Source organism: Pseudoliparis swirei, chromosome 3 (genome assembly GCF_029220125.1).
Source record: "Pseudoliparis swirei isolate HS2019 ecotype Mariana Trench chromosome 3, NWPU_hadal_v1, whole genome shotgun sequence".
Classification (NCBI taxonomy): domain Eukaryota; kingdom Metazoa; phylum Chordata; class Actinopteri; order Perciformes; family Liparidae; genus Pseudoliparis; species Pseudoliparis swirei.
The window spans coordinates 8,038,024-8,055,664 of NC_079390.1; the positions used below are offsets into that span (position 1 = coordinate 8,038,024).

At 42.7% G+C, this 17,641-nt stretch overlaps 2 protein-coding genes across 2 annotated transcripts in view; one reads left to right on the plus strand and one right to left on the minus strand.

Annotated features, from left to right (window-relative positions):
* fgf13b (fibroblast growth factor 13b) overlaps positions 1-6,238 on the minus strand; it is a 28,919-nt gene extending 22,681 nt beyond the window's left edge. Inside the window, exon 1 of the mRNA XM_056441238.1 lies at positions 6,034-6,238. Coding sequence (XP_056297213.1) covers positions 6,034-6,073 — 40 coding nt within the window. The 5' untranslated portion in view covers positions 6,074-6,238. The remainder of the gene's footprint in view (positions 1-6,033) is intronic.
* Positions 6,239-9,224: 2,986 nt separating this feature from the next.
* On the plus strand, positions 9,225-16,143 carry f9b (coagulation factor IXb). Its single transcript, XM_056441169.1, is given in 11 exon segments — positions 9,225-9,381; positions 9,950-10,122; positions 10,240-10,264; positions 10,361-10,474; positions 12,674-12,805; positions 13,957-14,336; positions 14,918-15,062; positions 15,475-15,565; positions 15,567-15,622; positions 15,625-15,702; positions 15,705-16,143. Coding segments are annotated over 11 exon segments (1,608 nt in total). The 5' UTR covers positions 9,225-9,293; the 3' UTR covers positions 16,031-16,143.
* Positions 16,144-17,641: the final 1,498 nt, after the last annotated feature.

Sequence of the window (17,641 nt, forward strand, 5' to 3'; positions counted from 1 at the left end):
AGAGCGGCCACTAGGTGGCGCCATGTGATCAGATAACAGAACAAGAGGTCCTGGGAATGTTGATTCTGTATGAGCGTGAGTAAAAGGGGGCGGACCCAGAATAATATGTCTCTTCCTTACTCTCATGGGCATCCCTTGATTTATGAATTCACTGGTAGCATCTTATTAAAGTAGCATCTCATTAAAGGGCCTGATCGAGGCCACACGGCTGTGACTACACAGTCAAAGTGGCAGTGTCAATGGAACACTTAAAGAGGACAGTGTGTCACTCAGCCATGAACATATGACCCACAGAGGTCCATAAGGCCCTATTTTGCCTGTTTTACTTCCTCCATTATGCTTATTTTTACTTCTGTTTTGCATATTTGGGCTGTTTTTAAATTAGTTCTCCATTTTTTTGCTTTTAATTGTTTTGTTTTAGATTATTTTTGTTGATTCCTGTAATACACTTCTGGTTTGTTTTACGAAACACGTCTCTGGCTAAATATCAGGAACGAATCTGTGTCCTTAACAAATCTCAAACTATATTTTAGGGTTGTTAAACTTATTTTTCTTGGTGTGTAAATCCCCAGGTGACGTTGTTGGTTCCATTTCATTTCCCTCATTTAAATGTATCGTGGGCAGGAGGTGATCTTAATTTATTGGTGCATATTCCAGAAAAGTGTCTCTGTTATAATGTCATAATGCAAAGTTGAATCTTTTCAGGATCTCAATAGAATTGTAAAACCAAAGTCATAATTGTGAGATTATTAATCATGTAATAAGTCATAACAAATCCAAGATGAGCCTCATTGGTGGCTTTTTGAGGCTGTGTTCAAGAGTATTGTGCTTTGAGCTAAAGGCAAATATCAGCATGATAGTTTGCAAGTGCAACGTTAACATGCTGAGGTTTATATATATATATATATAATATTGAGCATGCTCAACATCTTTATCTAGTTTGCACAAAATCAAAGTGACACGTTGACCTAAAGCTGTCAGGGTAAAGTTGTTGTTCTGTTATATAGATAGATAGATAGATAGATATATACTTTATTAATCCCCAAGGGGAAATTTGTCGAGCCAGTAGCAGCAACACACAAGAATAAAAATAAAAATAAAAAACACAAATATAAGAAGGGTTAGGGTGATCTGGCAAGAGGTGAACTGTTGTAGAGCCTCATAGCCGTCGGCAGGAATGTTCTCCTGTATCTGTCCTTGTGGCAGCGGAGCGTGAGGAGACGTTTGGAGAAAGTACTCCTCTGTCCCTGTAGGAGGTGGTGGAGAGGGTGGTCCGGGTTGTCCAATATGGACACCAGTTTCTTCAACGTCCTCCTCTCCACCACCTGTTCCAGGTGCTCCAGCTGGCAGCCGATGATGGAGCCAGCCTTCCTAACCAGTTTGTTAAGACGGCTGGTGTCACCGGCCCGATGCTGCTCCCCAGCAGACAATGGCAAAGTGCAGCACACTGGCCACAACCGACTGGTAGAATAACTCCAGCATCTTGCTGCACACGTTGAAGGATCAAGCTTTCTCAGGAAAAGAGTCGACTCATCCCCTTCTTGTACACAGCGTTGATGTTGGCCTTCCAGTTCAGTCGGCTGTCGATGGAGACGCCCAGGTACTTGTACTCCTCCACCATGTCCACGTCCACTCCCAGGACACTCAGAGGTGTAGGAGCTGTCGCCTTCCTCCTGAAGTCCACCACCATCTCTCTGGTCTTGGCCACGTTCAGCCGCAGGTGGTTCTCATCGCCCACTTTACAAAGTCACTCACCACTGCCCTGTACTCCTCCTCCCGTCCATCCCTAATACACCCGACCACTGCAGAATCATCAGAGTACTTCTGCAGATGGCATGACTCCGTGTTGTACTGGAAGTCACTGGTGTACAGGGTGAAGAGGAAGGAGACAGAACAGTTCCTGTGGGGCTCAACATCACTGACCACCGTTCCAGACAGCACACGCCCATTCTGACACACTGTGCTCTGTCTGTGAGGTAGTCCGTGATCCAGGAGATGGTGGACGCGTCCACACCCGCCACCCGCAGCTTCTCACTCAGCAGCAGTGGCTGGATGGTGTTAAATGCACTGGAGAAGTCAAAGAAAGTGACTCTCACAGAGACACCGGTTCCATCCAGGTGCGACTGAGCTCGTTGCAGCAGGTAGATGATGGCGTCGTCCACTCCCACATGAGGCTGGTAAGCAAATTGCAGAGGGTCCAGCGACGATTTCACCTGCGGCCGGAGGTGGGCCAAGACCAGCCTCTCCAGCACCTTCATCACATGGGAGGTGAGGGCGACCGGTCGGTAGTCGTTGAGGCCAGATGGTGCTGACTTCTTTGGGACAGGGACCAGGCACGACGTCTTCCACAGCACCGGGACTTCCCCCAGCCTCAGGCTGAGGTTGAAGAGGCGCTGCAGGACACCAGACAGCGCCTCTTATATGCTCGTTGTGCATTATTTCTAGACGGCACGCAGACGTCACTGCGTCTCAGTCAGATGAGGTCCAGTGATGTACTGGATGGCCTCTGCTGCCATATTGCTGGGTCACAATCTGGGTTAATTAATAATAGTGTCTCTATGGTGAATCCTCTTCTGCTGCTTATTTGTGAGTCCACACACACACACACACACACACACACACACACACAGCCAATGTAGTTTTAATCCACGTTTATAAGGCTAATCTCTTTAAGAACAAGATGTTAATGAGTTCTTGTTCTTCCCAAACTTAATCCTGAAGACATATAATGCTGCATGTCCACCTGAGGTGTAGTGGGTTATTGATGAGGATATTTTAGGGGAAAAGTACATCAGGCTTGGAGTATTTCTGTGCAACCCTGTATTTTAAAAAAAAATGCTTTTTAAACCTATTCCTTGAAACAAATGTGGCCTCGGTAATTGCTCAGCAACAGTTTTTCTTAAATACTCAATTTTTTTTTCTTCCATTATAAGTGCTTGAAGCAATCTAAGTGATGACATGCATATTTTTTCTTCTTGTTGTTGTTACTTTAATTGTTAATAACTATATTAAAAGTCATAATTTATTCCAGCCCTTTGGGGGGGGGGGTGCATGAAATGCACTCGCGCTGCAGCAAACACTGCTTTAATTAAGAGGTTCAGTTTTATTGCTGCGCTGGTATGTGGTGAAGTTGTGCCAGTATTATACTGGAAGGTCTAATATTTCGATCCACAATAGTGTCCCGAAGGCAGCATTTATAATAGGGCTGTTGTATTGGAATCCAGTGTACAGGGATTATGATGGCTCTCAGTGAATATATCGTCTTTTAAAGCACCCTTCACACGCATTGGATTGTTTTTATTGTGTTTGCTTTATAACTTTCAGAGAGGCTTTATAAGTAAAGGCCACCATAAATAAGGTTTATTACTATTCTGTCAGGCTTTCGTTTCGATTTGACACTCTGTTGCCATAGCAATCCCTAATGGCACAGTTCCACAGCAGCTGAAGTTGAGCTGACATTGTTATATCTGCCTTTTATCAGGTCTGCGAACAGGAAAATGTGTGTGTTCAACTGTTCATACGTAATTTGTTAGCTTAGTTTTTCTGGATGACAAGCTGGCTATGTTAGTCACTGTCTGTGGAGATCCCAGAAACAAGGAAGTGGATGATGCTCATTTGTTCGGGGCGGGCAGTGGACGGCTCCAACTATCCTTTCAGCCAGGAGGCCGCAGTTTGTTCCACGTGTGAAACGAGAATTTAACTTTGATTGATTACATTTCATTACATTTCATTTAGCTGACGCTTTTATCCAACAACCGTGTTACATACATACACCGTATGGAGCAATGCAGGGTTAAGTGACTTGCTCAAGGACACATCGACCAGGGCGGGGATTAAACCGCCAATCCCCTGATTGAAATACGGACGTGCTAACCTGTTACATAACCTGCAGGTTAGGGTTAGGGTTAGGTTATGCATGCATACTCCAGTAACCGCACTCTCGTAGTTATTTGAACCCAAACGATGATCTTTTTCCAAACCTAACCAAGTCGTTTTATTGTGAAAACAGAAGTTGATTTTGAAAAAACAATATTTAACAAGCGGGAACTGACACGTGGGAAAATGAGGCTTAACAGACGACCCCGCTGGGCTTCTTGTTGCCCCTTGGGGCTATTAGGGGAAAAGCATCTAGCGCAGTTCTCCCCAAGGTCAAGGACCAGTGGATGTGCTCCTCCCTCTGGGCTCAACATGGCTTGGCATACCACAATACTAGTACTTTAAGACCAAACGCAAATTATTTCTGTGATTTATTTTCACATCAATTACAATTGTTTACCTATCTGTCTCTATGGAATAAGTGTTTGTATGACAAAGTCACTCATGACCCGAGTGACTTTTTAGCTGCAATGGTTGGACCTGTGTCCTTGTGTTGTATTGTATTGTATTTGATATATTGTTGTTGTATTTGTGTTTGTTGTTTTATGGACCCATGAGTCTGTAAAATATATATATATATATATATATATATATATATATATACACTACCGTTCAAAAGTTTGGGGTCATCCAGACAATTTTGTGTCTTCCATGAAAACTCACTTTTATTTATCAAATGAATTGAAAATTGAATAGAAAATATAGTCAAGACATTGACAAGGTTAGAAATAATGATTAATATTTGAAGTATTAATTTTGTTCTTCAAACTTCAAGCTCAAAGGAAGGCCAGTTGTATAGCTTATATCACCAGTATAACTGTTTTCAGCTGTGCTAACATAATTGCACAAGGGTTTTCTAATCAGATATTAGTCTTCTAAGGCGATTAGCAAACACAATGTACCATTAGAACACTGGAGTGATCGTTGATGGAAATGGGCCTCTATACACCTATGGAGATATTTCATTAGAAACCAGACGTTTCCACCTACAATAGTCATTTACCACATTAACAATGTATAGTGTGTATTTTTTATTAATGTTATCTTTATTGAAAAAACTGTGCTTTTCTTTGAAAAATAAAGACATTTCTAAGTGACCCCAAACTTTTGAACGGTAGTGTATATATATATATATATATATATATATATATATATATATATGAAGGTATCCTTACCAAATCAAAAAAATCTCATTTTACTTCAAATTTCTGTTTTGTTTTCTTCAAAATTCAGATGCCGATAAAAATAAGGTAACCAACTAAATTATATACCTTTGCTCATATGATTAATTCTCTGACCTTAATGTCTCAATTTTAGGATATCACACAACAATAAGGATGTCAATTGACGAATCAATTTGGTCATTTAATTTAAGACCAATGCTTCAAACTGTATGGTCAGTGTGTACATTACAATGTGAGGGAATGAAGGCATCCTCCTTTATGGTTAATGAATACACGAACCTCCACTAACCATTGGAAAAACAGAAACAATCTATGACAATTTTTTATTGTTTTCATTATTTTGTATAGTATAATAAACAATATTCTAAATAGGCAAATTGATGGATTGGGCTTCGAGTGTGGTTAATTATACGAATACGATCCCTGCACGCGCCATCTTCCTGCTTTCTTATTTGTGAATGAGCGGGTCTCGCGCATCCGTGATATGGACAACTCCCTTTTATGTCTCCATGGCAATGCATCGCGCGTGTATATTACTGTCCAGAGGGGAAGAAAATGAATCTGTGTGTGCGGCTGAAAATTACAACAGACCCCTAAACCCCTCAGTGGGGAAAAGCCATCTCAGCGATTTGTGCATACATGCATGCTGTATATAAATGTTGCATCTTGAACCTAAACGCCATACTACATGGTTTATGTCTCCTCCGATTTTTGAAAGCAGTAAGATGCTTTTTACAGAGAAAACATGCTTTCAATCAACACACTTTATACAATTTGATGTTGTGCATGCTCTGTCTATCTCCTGTTTTCCCTATTCTGTATTGTGTGGAGAATAATGAGGAGTAAGTAGCCAGTATGCTGACCTCAGCGCCTCCACAAAACCAGATATTCTCTCTTTTGTCCTCACAATAAAAAAACGCATTGGACCTCATCCTTGATCCTGAGTATCTGGTGTGGGTTCATTGCCGCTCACCTTTGGAGGCATCCTCTTTGTTTTTCGTTTTTCCACTCATGAAGCACCGCCGCCGCCGCTGGTTGTTGTTGTTGAATCAAACTTCAGGAGGAACGCGAGGTTACGGTTTCACTTTTTCATCCTCGTCAGATTTCTTTCCACTCACACACTCTCTCACAAACACACACACACAGACGCCGCCCCTCTCTGCTTCTCCACGACTCTGTTTTTGAGGACCCGCCGGGTCTTTATACGACACCACCAGGAGCGCTACCAAACGTGCGCGCGCAAAAATGACGCGCACGCGCACAGTGAGTGACAAAGAAATGTGTCACATATATTCACACAGGCAAGACAATACAATATGATATCCTATGGAAGTATTTCAACAAGTTCACGTGCTGCAGGCTCCCTTTAAGCTCTTTAAGCTTTAACTCATGTTTTTGATGGTTAATCCATTGATATGTGTGATGCTGCCAGGTTATGGAAAGACATCTATTAACATTAATAAAGACAAAAACAATTATTATAATGGACTCGTACTTTTACATACACTCTGCAAGTCCATATCTGAATGCTGAAGTAGACTCCAACATATTTTCCTGCATGGGGGCTAAACGAGTAGGATGGACGCCTTGAAGAAGGTCACCATATTCTCGAGTTTGTCTTCGACCGATTAATGCAGAGCAACCTGCAAACTCAGCAGTAACATATGCAAATGAGTCAGTTCATTGATTATTTAATCAATTTGTGTTAGAGAATGTCTTTTTTTCTGAGGTTGAAGTGGGATACACTTATCCTACATGCTTCCCCAGTGTGTCGGTGTGTTTCTTCATCTTTACAGTATTCTTCAACATTTATTGAATATAAGACAGCTTCATGCTTATTTGTGGAAATTGTATATTTTTAAGTTAAAATGGCATTATGTTCATTCACAGTACCACATTCTCTTTATTTACTCAGCCACTGTGACTCCCACTGGAACAATCACTTCCTGCAACTCTATTTGCTATATCCTCTCCTCTTCTGACTCACATTGTCTCAAACAAGTGTTTATACTCTTGAATAACAGGTGTGTTACTTTTGGGGGGCTTTTTACTCCAGCTACTAAATGAACTATTAGACCAAAACACAGCCGGCCCTCTTGCCCCCCCGGAGGATTACTGTTCTCTGCTGAGACCAGCTGCTCTATGAGAACAAAAAGTGCCCCATACGGCTCCTGCATGTGACCAGTAGAACACACTCTTCATAAAATGCTTCTGGAAAATCGGAATCAATGCAAACAGACAGAAACTCACCAGTAAAGTGAACATACATTTAGATAAAGTTTTTGTATTTTTTCACTCCATTATATCCGCTTTTTAAATCCTCGGTATAACACCAATTCAGATTATGACAGATGAAGGGTCACGCATAGCAGGGGTGTTTAATTAAACTGCCTCTGAAATATGTTTAGTCATTGGTGAAACGTCGCTCATTATATTTTCCTCTTACTTCTCAGTGAAACTAACTGGAGCTAATTAAGAAAACCAAGGAAATCCTGCAAGTCATATTTTGCTCTGTGACTTTCCGTCATAGTAATTGCTCTGCACTGTGAACTGGTCCCAGGTCAGCTGTACACCTTTGACTTGGGAGACATTGACCTCATACTCTGGCTCTAAAACATCTGCATGTGTGATAGCACTACAAACATGGTTATAGAAAATTAACTCTAGATTGCAAGTGTTTTAGAGCCTGTTTTTAATTTTAAAAAATGTCAGTTTACAGTCTGTTCACAATAAAGACGATCAGGATTAATATACAATAGGACAATTTGATAAGCAGTCACAATAACAGTCTGGTGAGGATCATGCTCGCGGGGGACAAGCGGTCCAGCAGCATCCGTTTCCTGGTGTTAACCCACTTTAACGGGCCTCTTTCTGTGCGTTTACATAAGAGATGCTTGACATCAGCGGCCCCCTCCTCCTCTGCTGACCTACACTGACAAATCTGGTCTCAGCACGGACGGATTTAATCACAATTGTTACCAAATGGGCGATGAACCTGTTAAATGTGTTTCTGCTGTAAAACCAAAAGGGATTCATTCAATGGTGCTTGCATAAGAAATGAAAAGAGCGAGGCATGCCCCCATCCTCCTCGGCCAATAAGTCACCACAAGGCAACTGTTGCCAACAAGCTGCTGTCAGTCCCAGTGATTTGTCCGCAGCCACACCCCGTGTAACTCACAGTCTAATCAAACTGCCCTCAATACTCAATACTCACGATCCAGCTTGGGGTTTGGCTGTTTTTTGCTTCAGAGTGTAAATTGCAGCAGCAGCTGAGACGTTTGAATACTAATGTCAGTCTCTTCTGCTGTGTCTTTCAGCTGATTTGCCCATCTTTACTGTCACATTGCTCTCCTTAAATGGTCCCATTTAAGATCCCGACACATTACTCGTTGTGTGTCTTTGTGAGGAGCAACATGTTTGTTGGCCCCTTGTCCTCGATTCCTAAACGGTTGAGGCGTAAGAGTTGTCTTAAGGGTGTTTTGTGTGTGTGTAAATGTTGTTGAACTCTGCTGTTCAGCGACATTTACAATACGCTGCAATAAGTGATAATAACACAAAGCACAGTGTAACAGTGAGATTAGTCCAAAAGTCAGCAAACTAACTCAATAATGTCATTTCACAACATACAGACCAAATAAGCAGATCCTCTAAATGTATCGACGTGTGTGTGTGTGTGTGTCTGTGTGTGTGTGTGTGTGTGTGTGCACAATTACCCCGTTTGTCACGTAAGCCATGCTTATCGGTCGTGACTCATCAATGTAAAAAAACATGATTAACAGCTAGTAATGTCAACAAACACAACAATGTCCAGAACTGCCCTTTTTTCTCCTTTCATTGCTCATCACTCAGGTGTCTTTGAGCGCTTTATAAATTAAAGTATTGTTATTATCATAATAATACATTTTAACCGAACACAAAGGAATAAAATATTCTACTTTAAAAAAAAACTTGTTCTCTTTATACCTCTCTCTCTTCTTGGTATGGACACATTCAAAATCTCTCTCCCACCTTTTTTTTGCCTGTTCTAACTCAACCTCCATTCTTTCTCTCTCTCTCTCACACACACACACACACACACAAACACACACACACACACACACACACACACACACGTGAACAAACACACATCCTGTCCCGAGATGAATAAACAGTGTGCTGTACTTTGGAGTGGTGGATCTTTCTCTGTGGCCTCAGTTCAGGCTTTGGGTCGCCGATCAAAAGCAGTTGGATAAGATGGCTGGAGTTTGTTTACTGGCTTTTATAGCTGGCTTACTGCTGGAGACGTACGGACTGCCCGTCGAAATCAAAGAGAAAGACAAAGGTAAAGGACAGCGAAGCGGGCAGCCAAAGGTCGGAATTGTTCGGAGGCGGCTGGAGGACAGGTGGTCATTTCTAAAGGCCCAATCTCTGACCCCAAAACTCAGAGACGCCACTCAAAACTCTAGTTCCTTGTTCTGAAAGGTTGTTGTTAAAACGTTGTCGTTAGCTTTCGTCGTAGAGGACAGCTGATGTGATACGATGGGCCACTTTCTTGTAACTCTAAAAACTGAATTCCATTTGAATTCATTGGAAACACTGAGGATTGAAAATGACTCTCTAGCTGTTGTTCTCCACACTTACAAGTCCACTATAAGAGCGAGTATTTGATATACTCAACAAAAGATTCGTCAACAAAAGTAGTCTCACTGCCAAAAAGCAAATGCAAGCCTGGTTGAGTTGTAATTTGTCCAAACTCATAACGGGGGCTTGACACCAGCGATGATGGGTGGTGACGGTCTAACACGTGGTTCATGCATTTCGACAGAGGGAAACTACTGTAAAAGGGCTGCTGCTGGAGATCAATGTCAGAGCGTGTTTAATGTCTTCTTTGTCTTCTGTTACCTTTGTAGAAGCCGTGTTCGTGTCTCAGCAGACAGCAGACACGGTGCTGCGTCGCCTGCGCAGGTACAACAGCGGCCATCTTGAAGAAGTGCTTCAGAAAGACAACCTGGAGCGGGAGTGTAAAGAAGAAACCTGCACGCTAGAGGAGGCCAGGGAGGTGTTTGAGGATGATGGCAAAGCTGTGGGTTAGACACACACACACACACACACACACACACACACTCAATCTGCACTGTAATAAAGGGTCTGAACTCTCAGGTTTCTCATCAATGTCTGTGTTTTATATTGTTAACTTCAGATGGCATTCTGGGCCGTCAACATTGGTAAGACAAGTGAAAGAAGGTTCTCTCAGTAACTCTGAATTTCAAGCACACCGTCACCTCAGAACCTGTGGGTGTATGTGTTATACTTGTGTGTAGATGGTGACCAGTGTAGACCACCCCCCTGCCATAATGAAGGTGTGTGTGAAGACGGAATCAGCGCCTATGTCTGTTACTGCAAACCAAACTTCAGCGGCAAGAACTGTGAGATTGGTGAGTTCTTTCTTTTTACTGACAAGGACAAGCATCGGGTTCGGGTGCTATGTGAACCCGGGTGGCATGCCGGGCAGGGGGCCTGGGCGAGCCGATCACCGGCAGCATAGACTAGCTCTAGGGACGTGGAACCTACGGGTTGCGGGGAGTAAGGCTCTGACGATTGTTTGTGCTTATGCACCAAACCGCAGTTCAGAGTATCCGGTCTTCTTGGAGTCGGTAGGAGGGGTCCTGGAAAAGGCAACGCCTGCCGACTCCATAGTTCTCCTGGGAGACTTCGACGCTCACGTGGGCAATGTCAGAGAAACCCGGCGGGGGGTGATTGGGAGGAACGGCTTCCCCGATCTGAAGCCGAGCAGTGTTCTGTTCTTGGACTTCTGTGCTAGCCACGGTTTGTCCATAACAAACACCATGTTCGAACATAAGGTGGCTCAAAAGTGTACCTGGTACCAGAACACCTTAGGCCGGAGATCAATGATCGACTTTGTAATCGTATCATCTGATCTGCGGCCGTATGTCTTGGATACTCGGATGAAGAGAGGAGTAGAGTTGATCACCACCACGGTGGAAAGAGCACTTTGAGGAACTCCTACATCCGGCCAACATGTCCCCTCTAGAGGGAGCAGTGCCTGTAGACTTGTTGTGGGTCTCACGAATATCCCTGGCAAAGGCCGCTAAGGTTGTCAAAAAGCTCCTTTGTGTCAAGGCGCCGGGGTTGGATGAGATCCACCCTGAAATGCTGAGGCACTGGAAATTGTCGGGCTATTTTGGCTGACACGCCTCTTCAATGTCACATGGGGGTCAGGAACAGTGCCCTTGGACTGGCAGACCGGGGTGGTGGTTCCCATTTCAAAAAGGGGGACCCGAAAGTGTGCTCGAACTATCGTGGTATCAACTACTCAGCCTCCTGGGTAAAGTTTATGCCATGATGCTGGAAAAGGAGGCTCCGACCGCTGGTCGAACCTCAGATTCAAGAACAGCAGTGTGGATTCCATCCCGGCCGTAGAACTGTGGAACAGCTCTTTACCCTCGCAAGACTACTGGAGGGGTCCTTGGAGTTTGCTCAACCAGGGATGGAGCAGGTCAGCAGTTTAGGTTTAGGGGTCTCGGGATCGCCTCTCTGTTGTTTGCAGATGATGTGGTCCTGTTAGCATCCTCTGACCATGACCTCTGGCATTCACTGGGGCGTTTTGCAGCCGAGTGTGAAGCGGCGGGGATGAGAGTCACCACCTCCAAATCTGAGGCCACGGTGCTCTGCTGGAAACCGGTGGATTGCTCCCTCCAGGTGGGGACAAAGTGCCTACCCCAAGCGAAGGAGTTCAAGTATCTCGGGGTCTTGTTCACGATTGAGGGTAAGATGGAGCGGGAGATCGACAGGCGGATCGGTGCAGCTGCAGCAGTAAAACAGGCGCTGTACCGGTCTGTCTTGGTGAAGAGGAGCTGAGCCGAAAGGCAAAGCTCTCATTTTAAGGGTCAGTCTACGTTTCAACCCTCACCTATGGTCATGAACTTTGGGTCGTGACCGAAAGAACAAGGTTGCGGATACAAGCGGCCAAAATGAGTTTCTTCCGTAGGGTGGCCGGGCTCAGCCTTAGAGATAGGATAAGGAGCTCGGACATCAGGAGGGAGCTTGGTGTCGAGCCGCTACTCCTTTGCGTCGAAAGGAGTCAGCTGAGGGGGTTCGGGCATCTAAATTGGATGCCTCCTGGATGCCTCCCTTTCGAGGTTTTCCAGGCACGTACAACTGGGAGGAGACCCCGGGGAAGATCCAGAACACGCTGGAGGGATTCCAGAATGAGCTGGAAATTGTTGCATGTGAGAGGGAAGTCTGGGACAGTCTGCTGGGTCTGCTGCCCCCGCGACCCGACCCCAGATTAAGCAGATGATAATGGATGGATGGATGAATATTTTTATATACATCATTTTTCTCTTCTTCATATGTATACATACATATATTTAGATAGATATATTTATTTATACACATATAAATGTATATATAATTATCTTAGCATATATACATTGTGTGTATATATGTATATAAATATATAATATATATATAATATATATATATATTTAGATATATAAATATATATATATATATGTAAATTTAGATATAGATTTAGATATATAAATATAAATATATATTCATGTATAGATAAATATATATTAGATTCCATGCTTTCCCTCCTGTTTTTCCAGAGCTGAGCAAGCAGTGTTTGGTCAACAACGGTGGATGTTCCCATTTCTGTGTGATGAAGACAATGATACCCGTGTGTAGATGTGCAGCTGGTTACAGACTCGGGCCAGACAAGAAGACCTGTGAACCAACAGGTTAAACATAAATATTTTTTAAATGTATTTTTGTATTCACTTTCATGACAAAATGCTGTAAACGTAGCAATATGATGTTGTAGAAATAATAGTAGTCCTGCACGCTACATTTTACTCAAAATATACTACAAATATCCTGAATAAAGGAAGAATTCATTTGAATTACATAATATACTGCTCTGTACCTTAATCTAAATAATAATGTATTATTTGATTGGTAAGCAATGTAGGAGTAAAAAGTAAAACATTTGAAATATAATTGAGTAGAAGTGAAGTAGCAGAAAATAAAGCTCCAATGCTTGAATAAATATACATACTTTAGAACTTTGCGTCGTACATATAAGTAAAATGCCAAAGCAAAAAGGACATTTTGTCTATGTCACACGTGCATGAATGAAATTATTCCTACACTGGAACCTTATTGTATACAGAAACATTTGACTCCTAAATTAGACCTGTTTTATGAAATCCTGGTGTCAGTTGCTTTACATAAACTTCTCCACCCACATATGGATACGAACCAAAACTCAAGAGTGATATACGAGTTGTAAACCGCAATAAAGCAGAAAGCTGCACTCATCACATTACACTTCTCATCCCACTTCTCACAGCTCTCATATAACTTTCATAATGTATGTGTTTTGTTGACAGCAGGGAAACTCTGTTTATTGAGCCGCACAGAAAACCAGCTAATTAAGCTAACGATACTGGAGCAACTGCTTCATCACAGACAGAACCAACCTGTGAATCCACAGACCGTGGCCACAAAAACAACGCATATATTTAATAAATATCTGTAGCCTACCCATCTGTAGCCGCTTACATTTTTACTTAAAAAATAACCGTTCCATGAAGTTAAATCAATTAGTCTGCTAGGTAGCAAGAGGGCAACCATAGGAATGCCAACTGCATGTTGGTACTTTATTTTCTGAAGATCCAGACTGATCAAAATAACAACTACTTGATAATAAAATCCCAGTTAAATGTATGAATCTGCCTATAGTTCAAAGCTAAGTATGTGACGAAATAACAAAAAGGGCTGCAAGAAAACCTTCCCAGCTGTGGAAAAATCTGACACTCTTATTAAATGATGTCTTGGAAACAAAACTGTAACCTGTCTCTCTTCGTGTGGTCATTTACTCCCCACTCAGAACAATTCAGCTGTGGTCGTCTGAACACACCCGCCTCCTCCGCCACCAGGTCCTTGACCCCGCGGTCATCAAATTCCAGCTACACCCTGGATGATGACTACAAAGAGGATATTTCACAGGTTTATGACGACTACTACGAAATCTCTACCGAGGATTTGGACTTGTCCAACATCTCCATGGCAGTGAAAAATCGACCAGTGAGGTCAGATTCAAGCTCCTCTGTAAATCCAGCGGAGGCGAGCAGTGTCACTGAAACGGAGAAAAAGCTGCTGCCTTCCTGGGCTTTCTTCCCCACACTCCCCACCATCATAGCGCAGGACAACACGGACCAGAGGATTGTGGGAGGCGATGATGTAATTGCTGGAGAGATACCTTGGCAGGTACCGTAGTGCTGAGTGCAGAATAAAGAGATGGGGATGTGGCGAAGGCAAATTGGTGATATGCACAAATTATTTCTCGTTTACAGGGACAAATTCAATTAAGTCATTATAAAATACAACATGCTTTTGTCTTCAATTGACCAAGGTGTTGTTGGGCAAATTTAATAATAATAATAATAATTCAAACTTATATAGCGCTTTTCTAAATCCACAAAGACGATTGACACTGACATCCTTGTTCTGTACTTCTTTGTCTTGGATTTTATGTTGACTCTCCATCTAATCTGGCATACATTTACCTTCTTGAAAGTCTGGAGATATTAAAGCACAAAAGTTGACAAATAAAGACAAGAAGGAGAAGCATGGTGGGGGAGAGATTTCATCACACGACAAAAGTCAAACCTTTTTAGTAAAGTAAAAACTGCTGGTTGTTCCCTCTAAGAGGCATATAGGTCAAAGTGGGAGCAGGAAGGTGAAATATTAGACTACAGAAAAGAACATGTCAATGGGACAAGGAGAAAGCATGTGATGTGATGGTGCTCTGCCATATTGTGCATATGAATGTGTTTGTTTGTGTGCAGGTCGCCCTGATGGCTCACCCAACCGTCCCTCACAGAGCAAAGGCTTTCTGTGGAGGATCTCTGCTCAGTGAACTATGGGTCGCCACCGCAGCCCATTGTCTGCAGCAAGTTGGTATTAATAAACTGGGTTTCTTCATCAGAGTGGGTAGGAAAAAACAAATCTTACATTCTTATTGCGTTCTATGATACATAATTATTACAAACTGATCTTAATCATTACAATTGATGTCATGTCATGTTTGTTTTAGGACCATGTTAGTTATTTGCACAAGTTATTCCAAAAGATACTCATTAATGCCTACTATTTCCCAACGCATGACTTTTCTAGCCTCCAAGCAGTCATTGGTTACATTTCATGTTTGAACAAATAATTCATACTTGACACTTATTGGAGATAAATAATCTAACAGTCATCAATGCATGTGATCGGTGATGCAGTGGCCTCATCGCTGTTGGTGCTTTGACGTCTGTGATTCAAGATAAGATATCTGTCTCATTGCTTGGCGCAGAGAGTAATACTACTGAATATATATATATATATTAATCTGTGCTTTTAGGTGAACATGACGTGGACCAGGATGAGGGAAATGAGCAAGACCGTGCGGTTGTAGAGATGCTTAGACACCCCATGTATAATCCAAAGAAATCTCTATAACCATGATATTGCACTACTGAAGCTTGCCAGTCCAGTGGAACTGTCCAATCAACGCGTCCCATCTGCCTGGGTCCCAAAGACTTTACAGAGACCATATTGAGGGAATCCATCAACTCTCTGGTGAGCGGCTGGGAAAGTTGGACTTCAATGGCAGACAGTCTCCCACGCTTAAGAAGCTGGAGGTCCCCTACGTGGACCGCACCGCGTGTAAAGCGAGCAGCCGGGAACAGATCACACGCTACATGTTCTGTTCTGGCTTCCGAAATGGCAATAAGGATGCATGCCAGGGGGACAGTGGGGGGCCGCATGCCACTAATTACAAAGGCACTTGGTTCCTAACAGGTATCATCAGCTGGGGGGAGGAATGTGCTTTGGAAGGAAAGTATGGCGTCTATACTCGAGTGTCGCGTTACCACAAATGGATCAGTTTGACAACAGGGATCCCAATCAACAACTGACCAATATAAAGGAATAACAAGAGCTGTCAGTCAACACAATATACAGAGCAAGTGAAATATGTTCTTCTACTGAATCATGTTGTTTTAGATTCTTCAATAAAAAGTTAATCAAATGAGTATTTACATTTTTCTGTTAATAATACTGCAAACTAATACCATTTAGCAACTCAATGCAATCTTGATATGCCAATGTGAAATGTAATTTCATGTGTCTGTTCAGGTGTTTTCAGCTCTTCTGTCTAAACCTCTGCTCAGGTTAAACGTGGGTCGGAACTGACAGGTGTACGTGAGGTCACAAACCTCCTTCCAATAAAAATGATGAACATGTTATCTGTCCCACGCCAACAGGGTCAACAAAGCTAAAAGGAGACTCATGAGACGATAAAGGCCCACAGTCCTGAGCAGAGGTCTAATCAGCCAGGTTAATTGAAAACACCTGTGTGTGTTTTCAAAGGCCTGGACTGCTCACCACACAGGTGTTTTCACACACGTGCTGATTAGACCTTTGCTCTGACGTCGGGTAAAGATATTCAACTCAGTTTTCAGTATATTTGTATTGCCCTTTCCCACAAATTACAAATTTGCCTCAGAGGGCTTTACAATCTGTACCAGAAATTCACATCGGATCAGGAAAAACTCCCAAACAACCGAGGAGGATCCGTCTCCAGGATGGACAGATGCAATAGATGCCATGTGTACAGAAGGAATTATGACACACAAATGAAAACACAGTAACAATACAATCAATGAATATATAATATACACAGAGTGTATGAATAGTTGGTAGTAGGCATGGACCACGATCCAGACCTCCATGATCCATCAGGCAGATGGAAGCAGAGAGAAGGAGTGGGCAGAGCATCAGCAGGGCCATGGCATCAGACCCAGCCAGGTCCAATGGACCCTATGAGACGTGAAGTCACAAAGACTCCAGAGAGGAAGCAGAGTTAATAATGTGCAATAGAGAGATGAAAATTCATCTATAAGTAGAGAGAGAAGAGGATACAGGTGCTCAGTGTATCCTAAACATCCCCAGCAACCTATAAGCCTATAGCAGCATATCCAGGGGCTGGACCAGGTGAACCTGATTCAGCCCCAACTATAAGACTATCAAAGAGGAACGTCTTAAGTCGACTCTTAAATGAGGTGACTGTGTCTGCCTCCCGGACTGAAGGTGGAAGCTGGTTCCATAAAAGAGGAGCTTGATAACTGAAGGCTCTGGCTCCCATCCTACTTTTTAAGACTCTCGGAACTACAAGTAGCCCCACATTTAGTGAGCGCAGCTCTCTAGTGGGGCAATATGGTACTACAAGCTCCTTAAGATATGATGGAGCATCACCAATCAAGGCTTTGTAGGTTAAGAGAAGAATTTTAAACGTGATTCTTGATTTTACAGGGAGCCAGTGCAGAGCAGCTGATGCAGGAGTGATGTGATTAATGTGAATAATTTGCACTTTGTTGAAAACCTTGAAAAATAACTTTTGTGGTTGCCTTGAAAAATAACATTTGTGGTTGCATATTAATACTCACAGTACTATTTGTTATGCACTGTTACACATATTGTGTATATTTGTTTCAAAAACAATAAAGTATACAGTCTATTTGTTTTGA